Below are 19,024 nucleotides of genomic sequence, written 5' to 3'. Positions count from 1 at the left end.
ACTCTATCATCACCATGTCTTTATAATGTCTAACATTCCACAGCACTGTTTAATTCTCAAAGCTTTTCAGTCAGAAAGTGTTGTTGTTAATTGTCTAGAAGAGCAGCTCTGACAATAGTGCTGACTCTAACACACTTCACAGGTTTATATTAATGCTATATTTATAAAATTTGTCTGAGAGGGAAATAAAAAGGAGAGTGAGGTGAGGGACTGCCTCTTTACAGCTGCTAGAACCATGTGCTGACAGGAACTCGGCAGGAACTGTAAACAGTTTAAAAAGTTTAATAACCAAGAAAAACTGTAATAGTTAATAATTTGTGGTGGTGTGAGAGGAACAAGAGAGAAGAAATAAAGCAAGTGTCCTTGATTCTTTTCCTCTAACAGCAAGAGGTTTTAAAGTCTAAAAATCATTATTTTGTGACTCGAAGTGTTTTATTCATCACATAATTACTTTTACACTTTAAATCCTCGTTATGAGCCATGTAGCATCGCGCTACAGCTAGCTCTGTAAGCTAAACTACACACTGGGTTTTATCCTGTTTGTCCGCAGTACATGTATATTAAAGTGGCTAATTTTTTATTTCAATCTAATTTTACACACACACACACACACACACACACACACACACACACACACACTGTTTAAGGTTTAAAATGATTAGAAGCACACAGGCTAAGTGCTAACTGAGCCTTTCTCATCATCAGCATGTTGAGGATCAGCATGATCAGAAGATCGCTTCTCCTCCTCAGCCTGCGATAAGTGCAGTATCCCGCTGAGGTGAGCACGAGCAGCCCGGCGGCGCAGGCCACGCCCCGGGCCAACCAACTACCCGGGCTGGGAAGAAATTTTCCAAAATCCAACATTTTTTCTCAAAAAAAAGAGGGGTTTTGTAGCTCAGACAATCCAAAGTAAAGCTGTCGCCATTGCTATGTTACAACAACATGATGCTGTGTATTTCAGACAACAACAAGAACATGGCACTGTATAGTTTGTGTATTTACTTAGGTATTGAATAAGATAATAATTAATAATTAATGAGTTTAAATAAAATGCTTGTAGTAATAAAAAGGTTAATAAATACATTTTGTGGCCATAACAGCTTGTCACATCCACTTACATTAGGACAAGGTAGAGGGCGCATTAGCCTCTGTTTATATGTATAAGGAGCGAATATTACAAAATCATGCTGTAAAATCAAACTGTCTTCAGCCAGTTTTTAAAGAATCTGCTAGGAAGGTTCAAAGCTTTGACATGTTCAATAACCTTCTCCAACTTCTCTGTCATGTACAAACCAAGAAACTTTTGAGTTTCCCAATGCAATGCAGAATGATCACTACATGTCTGTCTGAGGTCAGCATTCATCTCTTTTTCATGGACAAGTTAATATATATATTAATATATATTAATATATATATATATATATATATATTAATATATATATATATATTAATATATATATATATTAATATATATATATATATTAATATATATATATATATATTAATATATATATATATATATTAATATATATATATATATATATATTAATATATATATATATATATTAATATATATATATATTAATATATATATATATATATATATATTAATATATATATATATATATATATATATATAGTATCCATATATATGCAAATATGGATACGGTTCACACAAAGTACTGATGTTTTAAAATAATAATTATGTTTAAAATTATAATGTATCCTTGAATCATATCTGAATTCATCATGTTGCTCATAAGCACATGAGGATAGCTGGGTGAGGTTTCTCGTGCAATGAAGCCCTGATCATGTGACCATGTTGCCTTGTGCACCAAGAGCTCTCTCTCCCTCTCTCTCTATATATATATACACACACACACACACACACACACACACACACACTTCTGTTTACTCTGTTTTAAGTTACATGCAAAGATGCATAGATTTATTCATTAATATTAACAATTAAGGATTTATCCATCCATACATCCATCTTCACCTGGAGCCTATCCCAGGGAGCACGGGGCACGAGGCAGGGGTACACCCTGGACTGGGTGCCAATTCATCGCAGGGCACACAATCACATGCAAATTCACACACCCATTCATACACTACAGACACTTTGGACATGCCAATCAGCCTACCATGCATGTCTTTGGACTGGGGGAGGAAACCGGAGTACCCGGAGGAAACCCCCGCAGCACGGGGAGAACATGCAAACTCCGCACACACAGGGCCATGGTGGGAATCGAACCCCCGACCCTGGAGGTGTGATTCGAACGTGCTAACCACTAAGCCACCGTGCGCCCCAATTAAGGATTTATATAATTTAATATTACTTCTTACATGATGAAGATATTGAGATTTCTAACATTTAGGGCAGGTTTCATGAAATAGGAAAAGAAATATATACAACTAAAATATCTAAAACAACAACAACAACAACAACAACAACAAAAGAACAAAGAAAGAAAGAAAAGAAATATCTGCAGCTTTAATCAAATATCTTTAATCATTGTAGCGTGTAGGTAAAGAGTAAAATATTTGCATATGGTTTGCATTCAGTTTGCATAAGGGGGGGGAAGCAAATTTAATGTAGGATTACATAAAGGAATTAAGTCCTGCCAATCCCACTGCCCTGTCCCTCATAGTGTCACTTCATCTCTCTGCCCCTACAGTAGAGGGTTTTGGAATATAGGCATCATACCATAACCTTTCACATTTTCAGCTACAGTAATCATGTAAGTCCAAAAATCCCCGAGCAGGAACACAGAAAAAAATGACACAAGGGGAACTGAAAATCTAAACAGTCTGAGTGACATAAATCTTACGAAACGTTAGAAGTGGTTATAGTAGCAGTGGGCAGGGGCTAAAGCTCAGCAGGTTACGAGATGACGCACTCTTTGCAGCTTCTAGAAAGCTTCTCGGGCTTGCCTTTCTGAGCCTGGAGAACAGCAGCCAGCACCTGGAGAGTTTCAGAGAAGACAAGTTACACTGCAAATTATTCACGTCCATAAATTACCAATTAAAGACACATAGGAAACAGAAAAACAGAACGTGAGCCTAGATTCGATTCTAACAAATGGGAAAAGACTTGACTGAATAGAACTTGTCAATAACCAAGAACGAATCTCACTGCACAGACAATAGGAAAATATATACACTGAGCAATGGCCTGCTTCTAGCATCATGGAAATTGCTAAATTAAGCAAGAAATAAGGTAAAACAAAATTGCATTGGAAAGTATGTTTAAGCATTGTGACTAAGAGAGAACAAAATGCACTAGAACATATTCTGCCTGTTAGTCACACTTACATCCTCCTCATGTGGAAATCCTCCCATCTCTAATTTGGAGAACACAAGATGCCCATTGATCTCAATCTCGAAGCATGCTGGACAGAAAGAGAGAGAGAAAGACTCAGAACCATTCAATATTGATATTATGAAACAGTGGTTCTCCCATCTACTGTAATGATCTCTCTGTCAGCACAAAGTAGTTATATTCAGTGTTAAATCGCTGTAATGCCGTGTATACCATGTAGAACTATAGGTAAAATTCAATTAAAACAAAGTATCATTATAAACAGTGCAGTAGATAACCTGCTTATACTACATGCTTTGGTTATTATACTTTATATATTGTAGATACACATGTGGTACCTGTATAAACCATACTAAACGTGAAATATAGTAAACTGCTTGCCACTGATTTTCATGCATCTTTTCTACCAGATATATTAGAAATAAATTAGTAATATATGGATAATTACTATACAATATATTACATATAGTGTAAAGCAACACGATATGGCCAAAAGTATGTGGACACCTGGCTGTTACACCCACATGTTTTCCTTTCCCAAACTGTTGTAAGCATTGTAAGTGTATAGAATGTCTTTGTTTGCTGTAGCTTTACAGCTTCCCTTCGCTGGAACTAATAAGTTTGAGCATGACAATGCACATGTGCACAAACTGCGCTCAGTGAAAAAAAGCGCGTATTGTTTTAGGTGTCCACAAACTTTCAGCTATAACGTGTATGTTCACTGTTAAAGTGCGCTTTGTTTCCTCTTTCCTGATCAAAATGATTAGATTTATTACCGGATACTGACATTTCCCCTTCATGTTACATAACTAGTTCATGTTTCCTTTATGACCCTATTACTTTTATTGCTTTGAAGCTTTTATAAATATTAATTAATCATAAAGAGAAGGTGTATAAGAGACAGCGGTGGCTTACATCTCCTCCCCACAGTCCCATTCACTACTGCGTCTGGAACTTTGGCTACGATGGAGCGCTTCAGAGCCAAGAAGCGCCGGTCGTAGCCTCAGCTTCCGCTGCCAGGGGGGAGAGAGAGAGACAGAGAGACAGAGAGAGAGAGAGAGAGAGAGAGAGAGAGAGACAGTCAGTTAGAGAGAGAGAGAAACAGACAGAGAAAGAGAGAGACAGACAGAGACAGACAGACAGACAGACAGACAGACAGACAGACAGAGAGAGAGAGAGAGAGAGAGACAGACAGACAGAGACAGAGAGAGAGAGCGAGAGAGAGAGAATTTGTCAAATATTAAAACTACTTTCCTCCTATTTTCTCTTAACTTACTTTAACACACAGATAATTTGTTTTGCTACTCCAGTTTAAACGTTGAGGTATATGTGCTCGGTTTACACATTTTGGTAGCTTTTCCAAACAAAAACAAAAACAAAACAAAACAACCTAATACGAATAAGAAATAAAACAGATTAAGCGGATTAATCTTACCAGTATTCGATTTTTACTATCACCACCATCTTGTTCCTCTTTATGTTCTCTCAGCTCTCAGCTTCTTCCTGGTGTGTAATGACACAGCAGCTCTCTTCACTTTTTGTTCATGTTTAGGTGACTGCGTAGTTCAGGTGAATCACGGTGAGCTCGCGCACGCACGAGCGCACGCGCGCACAAAAAAAGGGGCGGGGGGAGGGGGTGTGTTACTGCTAAATGAAATGCTACGAGTTCACTTTAAACACTACAAACTTTCTAATACTTTAATATTTATTTACACTTAATAGGCTACTTACTTATTTTATTAGGCTACTTTACCACTGCACTCACTGTAAAACCGGATGAATTCATTTAACTCAAAAAAATTGAGGAAACTAATTACCTCTTTAAGTTGATAACTCAGTTTCTTTAAGCCAAATACACTTGAATATAACAAGTTTTAGTTAAATTTTTGTTATATTTAAGTGTATTTGGCTTAAAGAAATTGATTAATCAATTTAAACATTTTGAGGTAATTAGTTTCCTCAAATGTTTTGAGTTAAATGAACTTATCCGGTTTTACAGTGTGGTTGATTCAGCCTTCCCATTTGCATGTACTCCCCATGCTTTGGGAGGTTTCCTTCGGGTATTCTGGTTTCCTCTCCCAGTCTGAAGACATGCCTTGCAGGGTGACTGGCATCTAGTGTGCGAATGAGTGTGCAGTTGTGCACTGCGATGGGTTGGCACCCCGTCCAGGGTGTCCCCCGCCTTGTCCCCCGAGTCCCCTGGGATAAGCTCCAGGCTCCCCGTGACCATGTGTAGGATAAGCGGTACAGAAACTGGATGGATGGTTTAGTCAACCATAGGTTAAATTTGGAGTTTGTATTGTATAAAAGATATAGAGTAAGTAAGGAATATAACACTTGGGGGTGTTCTTTTATAGGAAAATAATCAGTGATAGAGTGGTGTGATGTGGCCCCACCCCAAAGTTGATTATTTTCCTATAACAGAACATCCTGAAGTGCCTTATTCCTCTTATACCACAGTATTTTGTCACCTGTTCTTTTTTTTCTCAGTTGCAGTTAATAAAAAAATGTCATGTTACTGAGAAACCAGAAAGTCCTCTGTTCTGAAGACTCATGTGGAGGAGTAACTTAATTCTACATTACAAAACACTGATATTGGACACTCCTATTGGAAATTTTAAATAATCATCCCCTTTACCCTTCAACAGTTTGTCCATACATGTGGAAATTAGGAGGATGGCAGGGTTGCAGCCCCCTTAAGTATCTATTCTGCACCACTGTCAGAGCTGCTGTTATAGACAATTAATCATGGGAGTAGGGGCCATTATACATCGGGGACCCCACATTTCAAAATAGGTTTTGCCCCGCCTACTTTTTCCTCATTTCAAATTTTATTTTGCACTGCCTGCCTGTCTCAGAGGATTTCTGACTCGGACAGTCTCCAAATTAATCCATTCCGCAACTTTTAGAAACATAATTCAATTAACCGCCCCCCCCCGCCCCCAACATTTGTGTATGTGCCATTGCTATGTATCCGTAAAAGATTTAATGGTAGCGTTAGTCAAAATGTTCTCACGGAGCTGAGTGTCCTACATTATTTTAAGAGGAAGAGGACAGAAGAGGACGAACAGCAGGTCATAGGAGTAGAAAAGACTGAGGAGGACGAGCTTGTAAGTTGTACGGCTAGGTACCCGTTAGCCAGCTAGCTCACATCACACCATGTTGGATGTTTGGGACGGGGGTGCCATCGTGTGAGGATCACTCCCACTGTTGGTGAGTTGAGCTATGAGTTGGAGACTGTGTTTTCATTTTCATCTCCATGGTAGTGCAGTGCTGCTGCATCAAGAACTGCCATAGTAGGTCACACTGTCATCCAGCGAGAAAACTGGACAGGTGAATGTTTTTTTCTACAACAAAATAGCCTCCAACTCATACTCATAACTTCAACTCACCAACAGAAACAGCAATCCTCACAGGATGGGACCCACATCTCAACATGTACTGTGGCTAGCTACATTAACTAGCAGATGTTCTTAACGATTATAGTAGCTAGTGTTTTAAATGAACAATTCTCTGTTTGGAGTAATATTAATGAATAAATTGAGCTTCGTTCAGTGACAAACATGAGAACTCGTACCTCCATATTTCATCATTTTTTTTTTTTTTTTTTAGTACTTCCGGTTCCCAAAAGCCATTAGAAATGAGCATTTAAGTTCTTTATATAAAAAAAATAATAATCTTTTCAGGGGAGTAGTCCCTCCACCCCCGTTACAAATTGCTCCTACACCCCTGCAATTAATCAATAACTTCTGACCAATCATAATGGAGATTTCAACAGCACAGTGGTATCATCTTAATACCAATATAAAAAATCCCTTAAATCTGTGATTTACAGTGTAGCAATCAAGTCATATCAGTTGTATTTGTGTAACTGTCGAGCTCTGAATTGCTCTTGAATGTCTCAACTGTTAAATGTGACAACAACATTTAATGCGAGAGAGTGTCAGAGTATGTGTATTTGGCACTATCGCAACATGTTGGTTGTTTCTCAGTAGTTTTACTTCCCATATTCGTTTATGTCAACAGCAGCATTTGCCTCATACAGAAAAGTGAATGCTCCACTATTACATTTGTTCTGCTGCAACTCTGCTTTCTTCAGCTTGGGGAAGAGGAAAGCTTGTGACATGTTTTCATTGCAATTGCAATTTACCTCACAGACAGCAGAAAGCTTGAGTACTCTGTTAGAAATAATAACCACATTGCTGCAGCATAGTGTGTACTTTTTAAAAAAAAGCACAAAACAGGGCATTTGAAAGAAAATGGAAGCATGCAGACAAATATTTATACAATTTTCCCAAAACAACATTAGCTCTCTCTCTCGGTCTATGTCTATGTCTATATATATATATATATATATATATATATATATATATATATATATATATATATATATATATACACACACACACACACACACACATTATATATATATATATATATATATATATATATATATATATATATATGTGTGTGTGTGCGTGTGTGTGTATATATATATATATATATATATATATATATATATATATATATATATATATATATATATATACACACACACACACATATACATATATACACACACACAAAGTCTTTGAGATGCACCTGTATCATGGAAAAGTAATTTTTTCCCCGTAATTTAATTCAAAAAGTGGAACTTTAAAATATTCTAGATTCATTACATATAAATCCAGTATCTCAAAATATTAAAATAAAGAATTTATAAAACAGAAATGTCACAGTATCGATTCCTACTGTCAAGCCACTCCTGAACCAGAGATAATGTCAGAAGCGCCTTACCTGAGCTAAGGACACAAAAAAAAAAAGAACTGGACCGTTGCTCAGTGGTCCAAAGTCCTCTTTTTAGATGAAAGTAGTTCATTTGGAAATCAAGGTCCCAGAGTCTGGAGGAAGAATGGAGAGGCACAGAATCCAAGTTGCTTGAAGTCCAGTGGGAAGTATCCACAGTCAGTGATGATTTGGGGGGCCATGTCATCTGCTGGTGTTGGTCTACTGTGTTTTCTCAAATTAAGAGACAATGCAGCTTCTACCAGGAAATGTTAAAGCACTTCATGTTTCCATCTGCTGACGAGCTTTATGGAGATACTGATTTCCTTTTCCAGCAGGACATGGCAAGTGCCCACAGTGACAAAACTACTAGTAACTGGTTTACTGACCATGGTATTAATGTACTTGATTGGCCAGCCAACTTGCCTGACCTGAACCCCATAGAGAATCTCTGAGAGACACCAGACCCAACAATACAGCCGAGCTGAACGCCGCTATCAAAGCAACCTGGGCCTCCAGAACACCTCAGCAGTGCCACAGACTGATTGCCTCCATGCCACGCCGCATTGATGCAGTAATTCGTGCCAAACGAGCCCTGACCAAGTATTGACTGCATAAATTAACACATTTTTTAGAAGGTCGATATTTCTTTATTATAAATTCTTTATTCTGATATTTAGAGATAATGGATTTTTGATTTCCATAAGCTGCAAGCCGTAATCAAGATAAAAAAAAAAGGCTTGAAACATTTCACTTTATGTGTAATGAATCTAGAATATATGAAAGTTCCACTTTTTGAATTAAATTACGAAATTGTTCTCATTTTTCAGCAAATGATTTACTTATTTATCGGGCGTTTTCAGGGTGGTAGGGCCATAAGCAAAAGCACCACAAAAAGAGGCCTATTTAAATAGTTTAGCAAAGCTGTTGACAACTAACAATTACTCTCTATTTAAATTTGTGTGTAAACGTAATCTTTTACAAGTAAACAGTAATTGTGATAATTGAGTCACTAATATATATGATTTTCACGTTCTACAACCTTTTTACTTCAGTGTTTTCTAGACTGGAATTCAAGCCTGACAAGTGCGAAACAGATTCACAACTAAATGACCCCAAGAATGATTGTGGAAAAGTCAGAACTCCGGGAACTTGGGCTGGAGATTTGGACAGCTTCTAATTTGCACTACACAGCCAGGCCCTTCACTGAAGATTCTTAGATGGACAGCTCATCATTAATAGAGCGCGATGGTAGTTTAAAAGATGTACAAGATCTAAACTAGGAAGAAAATTAAGCTCCAGTCGTGGCCTTTATCCCAAAGTTGAGTTATTTCACAACTCCATTTATCACCAGATAGCTGCGATATTGTCATACAATTTATTTAGTAGAGACACCAGGTTAGGAAAGAATAAAACTCCATACCAATATTTTCAACAAATTTGTATTCAAGCATGTAGCAGGTTGGCATAAACAAAATTAATTGAGAAACAGTATGGGGAGAGTATCAATTTTCTGAAGCAAATAGACTTGTACATGTGGATGATTCAATGAGCTGGAAAGGTAAAAGGACAATCTAGGCTAGAGTCTAAAGGTGGTAAGAGAAGACAACCTGTGTTTAAGCTGCTTTAAAAGTTAGACATTTACATTATTTTCTCTCTGATGTTCTAGTTGTGCAATCAAGACACAATAATGGCCCAATGTCAAATGCAATAGCAGATGTCGAACACAAAAGCAGACATTACCATGTATGGTTTTGTTTGACAAAAGGTAGTCGGATTTCAGGTTACATAGCTTGCAAAGACAAAACAGGCTTGACAAGAATGGACAACTACTACATTCACGAGTTACCCTTGTCCCTGATAAAGAAAGTCCTAACTGTAACTTTTTAACTTTAATGAAGATAAGGCAGATAAAATAAATAGTCCACATAAATAGCAAAGTGGTTTTGTTTGACCAGGAAATAGTCTTACAACATAACCAAAGAAAACATTATAGTAAAAGCCATTTCAACATCTTTGCCAGTTTCGGCAAAGGAAATGGATTTTATTATTTATTAGCAAAGCTACTTTTGTATGAGCTAACTATTAAAGTTATAAATGCTTACTTTTATTTCTGATCTCAACTATAATTAATACTCTAGCAGTGTCATGATTTTAGATTATCATCTATAATTATTAAATAGTTTAAAGAATCAAAGCATCAAAAAAAAAAAAAAAAAGTAGAGGGTTCAAGTCTAATTTTAGTACAATAATATGTTAAGGTGTCTTCAAAAACACCTTTAACTGAGACTTCACAACAAAGCTGTCTAAAATTCATAACTGTATTCACATAAATGGAAAAAAACCTGACTCGTGTTAAATTTTGCTATATTGTTAGAATTATTTTTTCCTTTTTATACATACAGAGGTCTGAACGTTAATGCACACTTGGATGTCTCCCATTCATCTCTGCTCCTGGTTTGACAGTGACTGGACTAAGAGCTTCATAGTGTAACCTTTAGTTTTTAGTTACGCTAATCATTTAAGTCCAAAAACACCTTGTTAGAAGCAGAGGTGAAAGGAGATATCCGAGGATCCATTACACACAGTCACAATGGCTTCACTCAGCATGATCGTTTCTGAGGTAATCAAAAACTTAGGAGTTAGAGTATGACGCAAGGTGGGCGGCTCTTTATGATCTTCTCCACTGGTTTGCCATCGTGGGCTTTCTGGATGGCCTCCATGACCTAGAGAGGTGAAAAGAGGGCAAAAGAAGATCAACGGACCCACCTCTTCCATGAACACTTAACTAACCCCTAAAATGCCAACGCCACATTATCCTTTTTAATAAAATAAAATAAAATAAATAAATAAATAAATAGATAGATAGATAGATAAATTACTCTGGCACTTACACCTCTACTCTGCGCACTTTGCTTTTCAAGAACTCAATTAAAAAAATCTTGTATAGTAGCACTACTTGTATTCTTCTCCACTTGATATATCGCTTTGCTTGTATTTCCTCATTTTTAAGTTGCTTTGGACAAAAGCGTTTGCCAAATGAATAAATGTAAATGTGTGAGATCAGCCATGAAAAATAAAATTCTAGAGGCTGATTGGTCAAGTGTTGATTAATTAACAGCAGCTCTGACAGTAGTGCACAGCATATTGCAGGTTTATAATAAATGCACTTGTTCTAATATATTGTTGTTTCTATAGTAACAACTCACACAGGCACTTGTAATGGCCTACTAATGTGGATCCCTATGAAAACTAAACAATTCAAACATAACTATTGTTTTGGTCGTGTTGATGTATGATATATATTTCAACAAGCGTCAACAGATACTCACGTCGTCTTCATAGGGAAAACCGCTGGTTTCTAGCTTTGAGAAAACCAGCTGTCCGTTGATCTCGATCTCAAAGCTCCCTGAGAAGTTGAAAAAGTTGTTTCAGCCAAAATCTCTGTGAAACATTCTGCTCTTTAACAATGACATTCTGTATATTCTGCATTAACGCACCTTGTCTGCCGACGAAGCCGGACACCTCCGCCTCAGGAAACTCAGCGACGACGACTCGCTTGAGCTCCTGATAGCGGGGCTCGTAGCCTCATCCGCCACTGAGGGAAGAGAAAGGAGGAGAAGATTAGACAATTCTTTGTAAGCAACCACATAATACTGCACATTTACAAGGAAAACACAATAATAGGGGCATGGTCTATAGGATATCTTGGCCAATTTATCGGTCATAATACAGGCGGTTTAAATGTCAATTTGTATAGGGGCAGTGGTGGCTCAGTGGTTAAATGCTCTGGGTTACTGATCAGAAGGTCAGGAGCTCAAGCACTGCCAAGCTACCACTGTTGGGCCCTTGGACAAGGCCCTTAACCCTCAACTGCATAAATGAGATAAATGCAAGTCGCTCTGGATAAGGGCGTCTGCCAAAATGCTGTAAAATGTATACACACTCCAAAACACCTCAGTCTTGAAATTTTGTTTTCTCTAAACAGAACACTATTTTTACAAAGCAGTTCAAGTCTTGTCACATGAGTTAACAGAACATTGGAAACAGGTTCCTCCAATCAACACCAATCTTGTTCAACCTTTTGCTTCTGGTAAACTCAAACACAGGCAGTGTAGCTCCACCATCACTCTAGGCTATCACGGTCATTTGTTTGAGGAGCCTGATTGTCTGTTGTATAAAGTGCTAAATTTCTTCCATCCCGTTACACACCTGCCTTGCTCTGAACACAAAGTCCATGTCTTTCCTTAGTAATCCTTTTCTTATTAAGCCTAAAGCCAGATGGCTACAGTTTCCTTCTTGTCAAAATTTAATTGCACCAACTGATTGCATCCTCCTTCAATTATCTTGGTTGTATAAACCATATTCCAATACAATTATTGTTTGTATAATATTTATATCTGTACACAAGACCCACACTTGATTGCACATTCACAGGCACAGAAGCATAAATCAGGCCTAAAAAGGTCTATTTATTATTAAGACACTCACTGGCCATTTAACTTATCATAAAAGTGCTCTTTGAGTGCACGTAGAGAGGTGGACAAGTGTTCGCGGAACATGAGCTGTGGTGCTGCATGAGTAAAAATGGTATTTTGAGTCATCTTTAATTGCCGCAGTAATTATGATCAGTTTACATGGGATAAGAAATCTCAGTTTGGGTCACAGAGCTGGGAATGTCTTCACAATGTGTGCATGTTTGTCACGTAAAAATGTTTTGATCTTTATTATAATACTGCTTGCTGAGGTCCACATGGCGAGCAAGTTGCGCTGGATTGTTAGTAGGTCACATGACCATAGCATGTACATAGACCATTTGTGCTAGAAGCTTACCTAAAAACTTCCCAAAAGGCTGCTTCTCTGACAAGATCTTGTAAACACTGTTTTGATACTTTGTGGTTTTAATTTTTTCAGATTTCACCCTGATTTTCTCTGCAATATAGGCTGTGTCCGAATGTCCCTACTACCGTACTATACAGTAGGAGAAAAGCAGTATGTCCGATTTCTCAGTATTCATAAAACAGTAGGCGAGAAATACCCAGATGACCTTCTGCTTCTGCTCAGATTCTGCAGTATGGAACCAATGGACACCGTGCTATCCCATAAGGCAACGCGACTGGCATGGAAGAGCTGACAGAATAAAAAACGGCAGAAGGCAGCACATCGGCTCTTTTTAACAGTCCATTCAGGATTTCGCTGCGTTTATATAATTATCGCGGCCAAAACTGCTTGATTGATTTTATTTTATTTTGCGATGCAATTTCGAAGTTTTTTGTGCGGAAAACTACTTGATTTGGCAGAAGTGCAATTGCAGGAAATTGTTTTGCACAGTCCTTGTTGGTAAATGTGATCTTTCAGTTGTACTCATCTTCAATACACGTGAATCGCAAGGGGCTTTGGCTGAATACGCGCTGTGATGATGCCACATTACATTACATGCGGTACTTTTGAAAATGTACCGTCTCCTGCGAATATTGCAGAGTTTCCTTCATTCTGCATTAATTTCTGCGTTTGCAAAATCCTGGAGAGACCATTTTAAGTTGTAGGTCACATGACAATGCCAACATGGCAGGTGTATGTCTGGATTGTATTCATGCTGCACACTTACACTGATCATTATGTACTTTATCAATGGCCGAGTTGTACAGTGAGGGAAAAAAGTATTTGATCCCCTGCTGATTTTGTATGTTTGCCCACTGACAAAGAAATTATCAGTCTATAATTTTAATGGTAGGTTTATTTGAACAGTGAGAGACAGAATAACAACAAGAAAATCCAGAAAAACGCATGTCAAAAATGTTATAAATTGATTTGCATTTTAATGAGGGAAATAAGTATTTGACCCCCTCTCAATCAGAAAGATTTCTGGCTCACAGGTGTCTTTTAAACAGGTAACGAGCTGAGATTAGGAGCACACTCTTAAAGGGAGTGCTCCTAATCTCAGCTTGTTACCTGTATAAAAGACACCTGTCCACAGAAGCAATCAATCAGATTCCAAACTCTCCACCATGGCCAAGACCAAAGAGCTCTCCAAGGATGTCAGGGACAAGATTGTAGACCTACACAAGTCTGGAATGGGCTACAAGACCATTGCCAAGCAGCTTGGTGAGAAGGTGACAACAGTTGGTGCGATTATTCGCAAATGGAAGAAACACAAAAGAACTGTCAATCTCCCTCGGCCTGGGGCTCCATGCAAGATCTCACCTTGTGGAGTTGCAATGATCATGAGAACAGTGAGGAATCAGCCCAGAACTACACGAGAGGATCTTGTCAATGATCTCAAGGCAGCTGGGACCATAGTCACCAAGAAAACAATTGGTAACACACTATGCCATGAAGGACTGAAATCCTGCAGCGCCCGCAAGGTCCCCCTGCTCAAGAAAGCACATATACATGCCAGTCTGAAGTTTGCCAATGAACATCTGAATGGTTCAGAGGACAACTGGGTGAAAGTGTTGGTCAGATGAGACCAAAATGGAGCTCTTTGGCATCAACTCAACTCGCCGTGTTTGGAGGAGGAGGAATGCTGCCTACGACCCCAAGAACACCATCCCCACCGTCAAACATGGAGGTGGAAACATTATGCTTTGGGGGTGTTTTTCTGCTAAGGGGACAGGACAACTTCACCGCATCAAAGGGACGATGGACGGGGCCATGTACCGTCAAATCTTGGGTGAGAACCTCCTTCCCTCAGCCAGGGCATTGAAAATGGGTCATGGATGGGTATTCCAGCATGACAATGATCCAAAACACACAGCCAAGGCAACAAAGGAGTGGCTAAAGAAGAAGCACATTAAGGTCCTGGAGTGGCCTAGCCAGTCTCCAGACCTTAATCCCATAGAAAATCTGTGGAGGGAGCTGAAGGTTCGAGTTGCCAAACGTCAGCCTCGAAACCTTAATGACTTGGAGAAGATCTGCAAGGAGGAGTGGGACAAAATCCCTCCTGAGACGTGTGCAAACCTGGTGGCCAACTACAAGAAACGTCTGACCTCTGTGATTGCCAACAAGGGTTTTGCCACCAAGTACTAAGTCATGTTTTGCAGAGGGGTCAAATACATATTTCCCTCATTAAAATGCAAATCAATTTATAACATTTTTGACATACGTTTTTCTGGATTTTTTTGTTGTTATTCTGTCTCTCACTGTTCAAATAAATCTACCATTAAAATTATACACTGATCATTTCTTTGTCAGTGGGCAAACGTACAAAATCAGCAGGGGATCAAATACTTTTTTCCCTCACTGTAGGTACTGAATCAAATGCAGTGGGTACTGTCACAGTATGTGATTTTGGATGCAGCCAGTTTTTCTATCAATTATTTTATACCCTGTGTACACCAGCTAACAACCCAGGAGGGTGAAGGCTATTATGTGCTTCCTCAATAGCATATTTTTTGAACTGCTGCTTCTCGTCATAACACACATACGTCAGTGTAACAGCACTATCCACTCCGTTCCTTCCACATACATGACACCCATGATTGGCTAGTGGCACTGAGATTAACAGAGGACAGACCATCCCCCTCCCATGCAGACAGCATGGCCACCAATTTTACTCTCTTTGACTCCCGGCCACGGATGTCTGTTGCATCCTCAGGAGTCAAACTCACGATCTCTAGACGATAAGCTGAACGCTATTCTGATGCGCTACTTGCTTGGCGAAAGCAAACAAGCTGTTTTCCCACAGGATATAAATGGAATCTTTTCTAACACGTCAACCCAGACGGGATATACAGTATATTACCACGGGCTATATTCTCTTAAAGAAAATAAAATACAGTGTTATCTTTCCAGACACGTACATGCACAGAAGGTGAACATTACTGACATAACATATGGCCAGGTCTGAAATCCCAGACATATACCAATAATCATTACCAGGGTTTACCCAAGATTTTCAGAGGGCTTAGGTGCTGTCTGGGTTCCAGGCGGTGGTGGTGGTTGGGGGGGGGTTGAAGGAAAGGATTATTCAGTGGAAATTAAGTTATTTTAAGTTTTTCATTTTTTTTTTTTTTTTACCCTTATCCTGATCATATTTGTGAAAGAAAGCTGGCAACACGTATGGTACTTCTAGTCAAAAGTTCATTGATTCATTGGGAACGTGGAATGTGAAAAACGCTTAACATGACACTGTACTAAATGGAAAACCATTTTCTCTCACATTTATAGTCATAAACACTTATCTACTGCTAAGAAAACGGCACCGTAATCCAAGTGGAAAGGGAATATTTTCCACGTTAAGCTTTTTTCTCCACCACAGAAAACAGTTATAAAGAAAAGCTAAACGTGCCTGAATGTATTAAGATATTGGAGGACCAAATTCAGTATACACCTTTTTGATGATGCGTACTATATACAGGCAAGCAGATGAACCCAGAATCTGAAAGCACCAACTTCCACTTGGATTACGGTGCCATTTTCTTAGCAGTAGATAAGTGTTTATGAGAAGATAATTGTGAGAGAAAAATGGTTTACCCTGGTCGTTGTTTTAGTACATTAAGCCAGATTAAAGCCTCTGGTATACTTCGCACAGTCGTATGCATAGCCTTTCCAAAGTATACTCTATTTGACATGTACGCATACACAGGCGGTCAACGCATACGCATTACGACAACTTGCACTACCCCTCCTGGCCTACAAGAGTCAGTACACAGCAGTAAAGCAGGTCTTCTGGTTTGAAGAACGACAACGAAGAAGAATCACAACACAAAGAACAATGCTTGGGCAATCTCTCGCCACGATTAGCACCTATATACAAATCCTTATACTCTTTAAGGCTAGAATTATACAAATACGGGTACTTTCTAATCTGCACTCATTTCCATCTCTTCCGTTTATTGTGTCTTTTCTTTGACTACGTTGAGAATCAACAGCCCTGGGTTACTGTTGCCACATTGTGGAACAACTAAATAGTGCAAAAGAATTAAATGCGCATGTACAGTATGCGCATACTCTGCTGATGAGGAAATTTGCGTCACGCGTACTGTACGCTGTTCCTAGCGCACACGTAAATAAAGTGAAGCATACTTTCTGCTTAAGCGTTTTAGAATGTCCCGATACTTTTAACCAAATAACATGTTTGAGATTTAATGAAAATAAATTCGTTTTCACGTTCATTCAGCTTGAGGTGCTCCGCAAAAACATGCAGGTGTTTCTATGGTAAAGAAAAACCCTGATTACACTACTCTACCTTCTCAGGTAAAACTCCAATCCAATCCAAATAAGGTACAGAATGAACACAGTGCTAAAAAAATCCCCAGGAATGCTGCTGTACCTGATTCACTCGTGTCAGCGCCCCACACACACACGCTTCATAATCATGTCCCTGTCAGTTACTACGTTTACATGGACAGCAGTAATCTAATTATTGACCTTATTCTGAATAAGACAGTATTCAGATAAAGGTGTTTACATGAGTTGCTTTTAAAATATTCCTTTCATGTTCCCGTTTTACATGTTATAGAACATAGATCGATTAACGGCACATGTGATTACGTCCCCACGCCACGCCGTCCGACGTTCCCTCCAGAATTTCATGCATCAATATACAGTTGGTCTTCGTTATGGTACCGTATACAGTTTTGGGTGTTTTTACTTTAAATTTTACAAAAGCTTCAAGTGCAGTTAATTATTTGTCATGCTGTACGTGCAAATGAACGACTGCTTGAAGCCGTGGGCTGCGTCCCAAACCGCGTACTTACCGTCTATATAGTAGCCGGAATGTATGTATTTCACCTACTATATAGTAGGTAAGTACGCGGTTTCGGACACAGCCGTGCTCTCGTTTGCCATAAAATGGGTGTCACTGCAGTGCTGAGAAGGCATTCATGCAGAAACATTTGAAAGGGTTCACAAATAAAAGTCTAAACAAAAGCGGTCAAACAGGAAAACATACTATAAAATATATAGACATTTGATTATTTTAAAATACTGTAATAAACCTCGAAGGGATCCCATCAGATCCTTGTTACTCACAAACCTTTTCTCACACAATTTGCAAACCATGCTGTACGTTTATATTGACATTTTATCACCGTATCTTTCCAAGTCTTGTTTTTAAATCAAAGTAAACACAAGCCATAAACTTCACACCCTAATAAAGTGTAATGCAGCTAGGTGTAATGTAATGTAATGTAATGTAATACCAAAACAAACCTCACCAGCTAACATACAAACACATGGCAACTGCGCTCGCACTTCCTACTTCATTTCAATTTACTGAGCTGTTATACGTGTGTTTTAAAACAACAACAATTATCTGCTTGTTTTTATTCTATTTTAATAAGACTAACGCTGGCTTGCTTTCCATATCCAGCTATTATGCTATGCTAACACAACACAACACAACACAACACAACACAACACAACACAACACAACACAACACAACCCAAAGGGTTAGCTTAGCAGCACCCTCTTACCGGAAATGAACATCCCACTACAAGAAGTTATTTTATTTACCAGCAAATATATATACACACACACACACACACACATATATATATATATATATATATATTTCCAAGAAAACATTTCCAAATCTTACCAATATTCCACTCTGATTTGTACACCCATGACCACACCTCGACGACAGCTATGAGATTCACTCCCTGTCCTATAAAGTTAACACGTCGATTTTGCACTTGATCAGAGGCGGAATATCAAATGGCTCGTCCACTTATAATAGTGCACTACTAGCGCCGTAAAAGCAATTATAACATACCCTACGCAGTGCACTAATATGGGTAACAATGAGCGATTGGGGACGCAAGCACAGTGACCAACGAGAGAACATCTAGCGCCTCCTGTGGTGTTGGAGAAATACTTACAGGTGTCTTGTTAAAACATCCGAGGCAGTAAATAAATGAAGAAATACGTACAATATAAGTAAGAAATCATCATTTGCTGTGAACAGA

The 19,024-nt window shown here is 38.6% G+C and overlaps 1 protein-coding gene across 3 annotated transcripts; it reads right to left on the bottom strand.

Moving 5' to 3' along the window:
• Positions 1 to 2,490: 2,490 nt before the first annotated feature.
• selenow2a (selenoprotein W, 2a) lies at positions 2,491 to 18,786 on the bottom strand. 3 transcript variants are annotated; one of them, XR_008384679.1, is made up of 4 exons: positions 4,761 to 4,912; positions 4,241 to 4,338; positions 3,319 to 3,395; positions 2,491 to 2,968 (listed from the first exon to the last, which is right to left on the bottom strand). XR_008384679.1 is itself a non-coding variant. In XM_053614286.1 (4 exons), exons 1-4 carry the CDS (start codon positions 18,681 to 18,683, stop codon positions 2,888 to 2,890), a joined length of 285 nt encoding a protein of 94 aa, XP_053470261.1. In that variant the 5' UTR covers positions 18,684 to 18,786; the 3' UTR covers positions 2,491 to 2,887. The 3 variants fall into 3 exon arrangements, 2 of the variants coding, with proteins under 2 accessions (XP_053470261.1, XP_053470251.1); XM_053614286.1 differs by lacking the exons at positions 4,241 to 4,338; positions 4,761 to 4,912 and adding exons at positions 11,611 to 11,708; positions 18,655 to 18,786; XM_053614276.1 differs by lacking the exons at positions 2,491 to 2,968; positions 3,319 to 3,395; positions 4,241 to 4,338; positions 4,761 to 4,912 and adding exons at positions 9,537 to 10,836; positions 11,443 to 11,519; positions 11,611 to 11,708; positions 18,655 to 18,786.
• Positions 18,787 to 19,024: the final 238 nt, after the last annotated feature.

The sequence above is a fragment of the Ictalurus furcatus genome, chromosome 2 (genome assembly GCF_023375685.1).
Source record: "Ictalurus furcatus strain D&B chromosome 2, Billie_1.0, whole genome shotgun sequence".
Lineage (NCBI taxonomy): Eukaryota > Metazoa > Chordata > Actinopteri > Siluriformes > Ictaluridae > Ictalurus > Ictalurus furcatus.
This window is presented reverse-complemented; position numbering and strand designations above follow the sequence as displayed.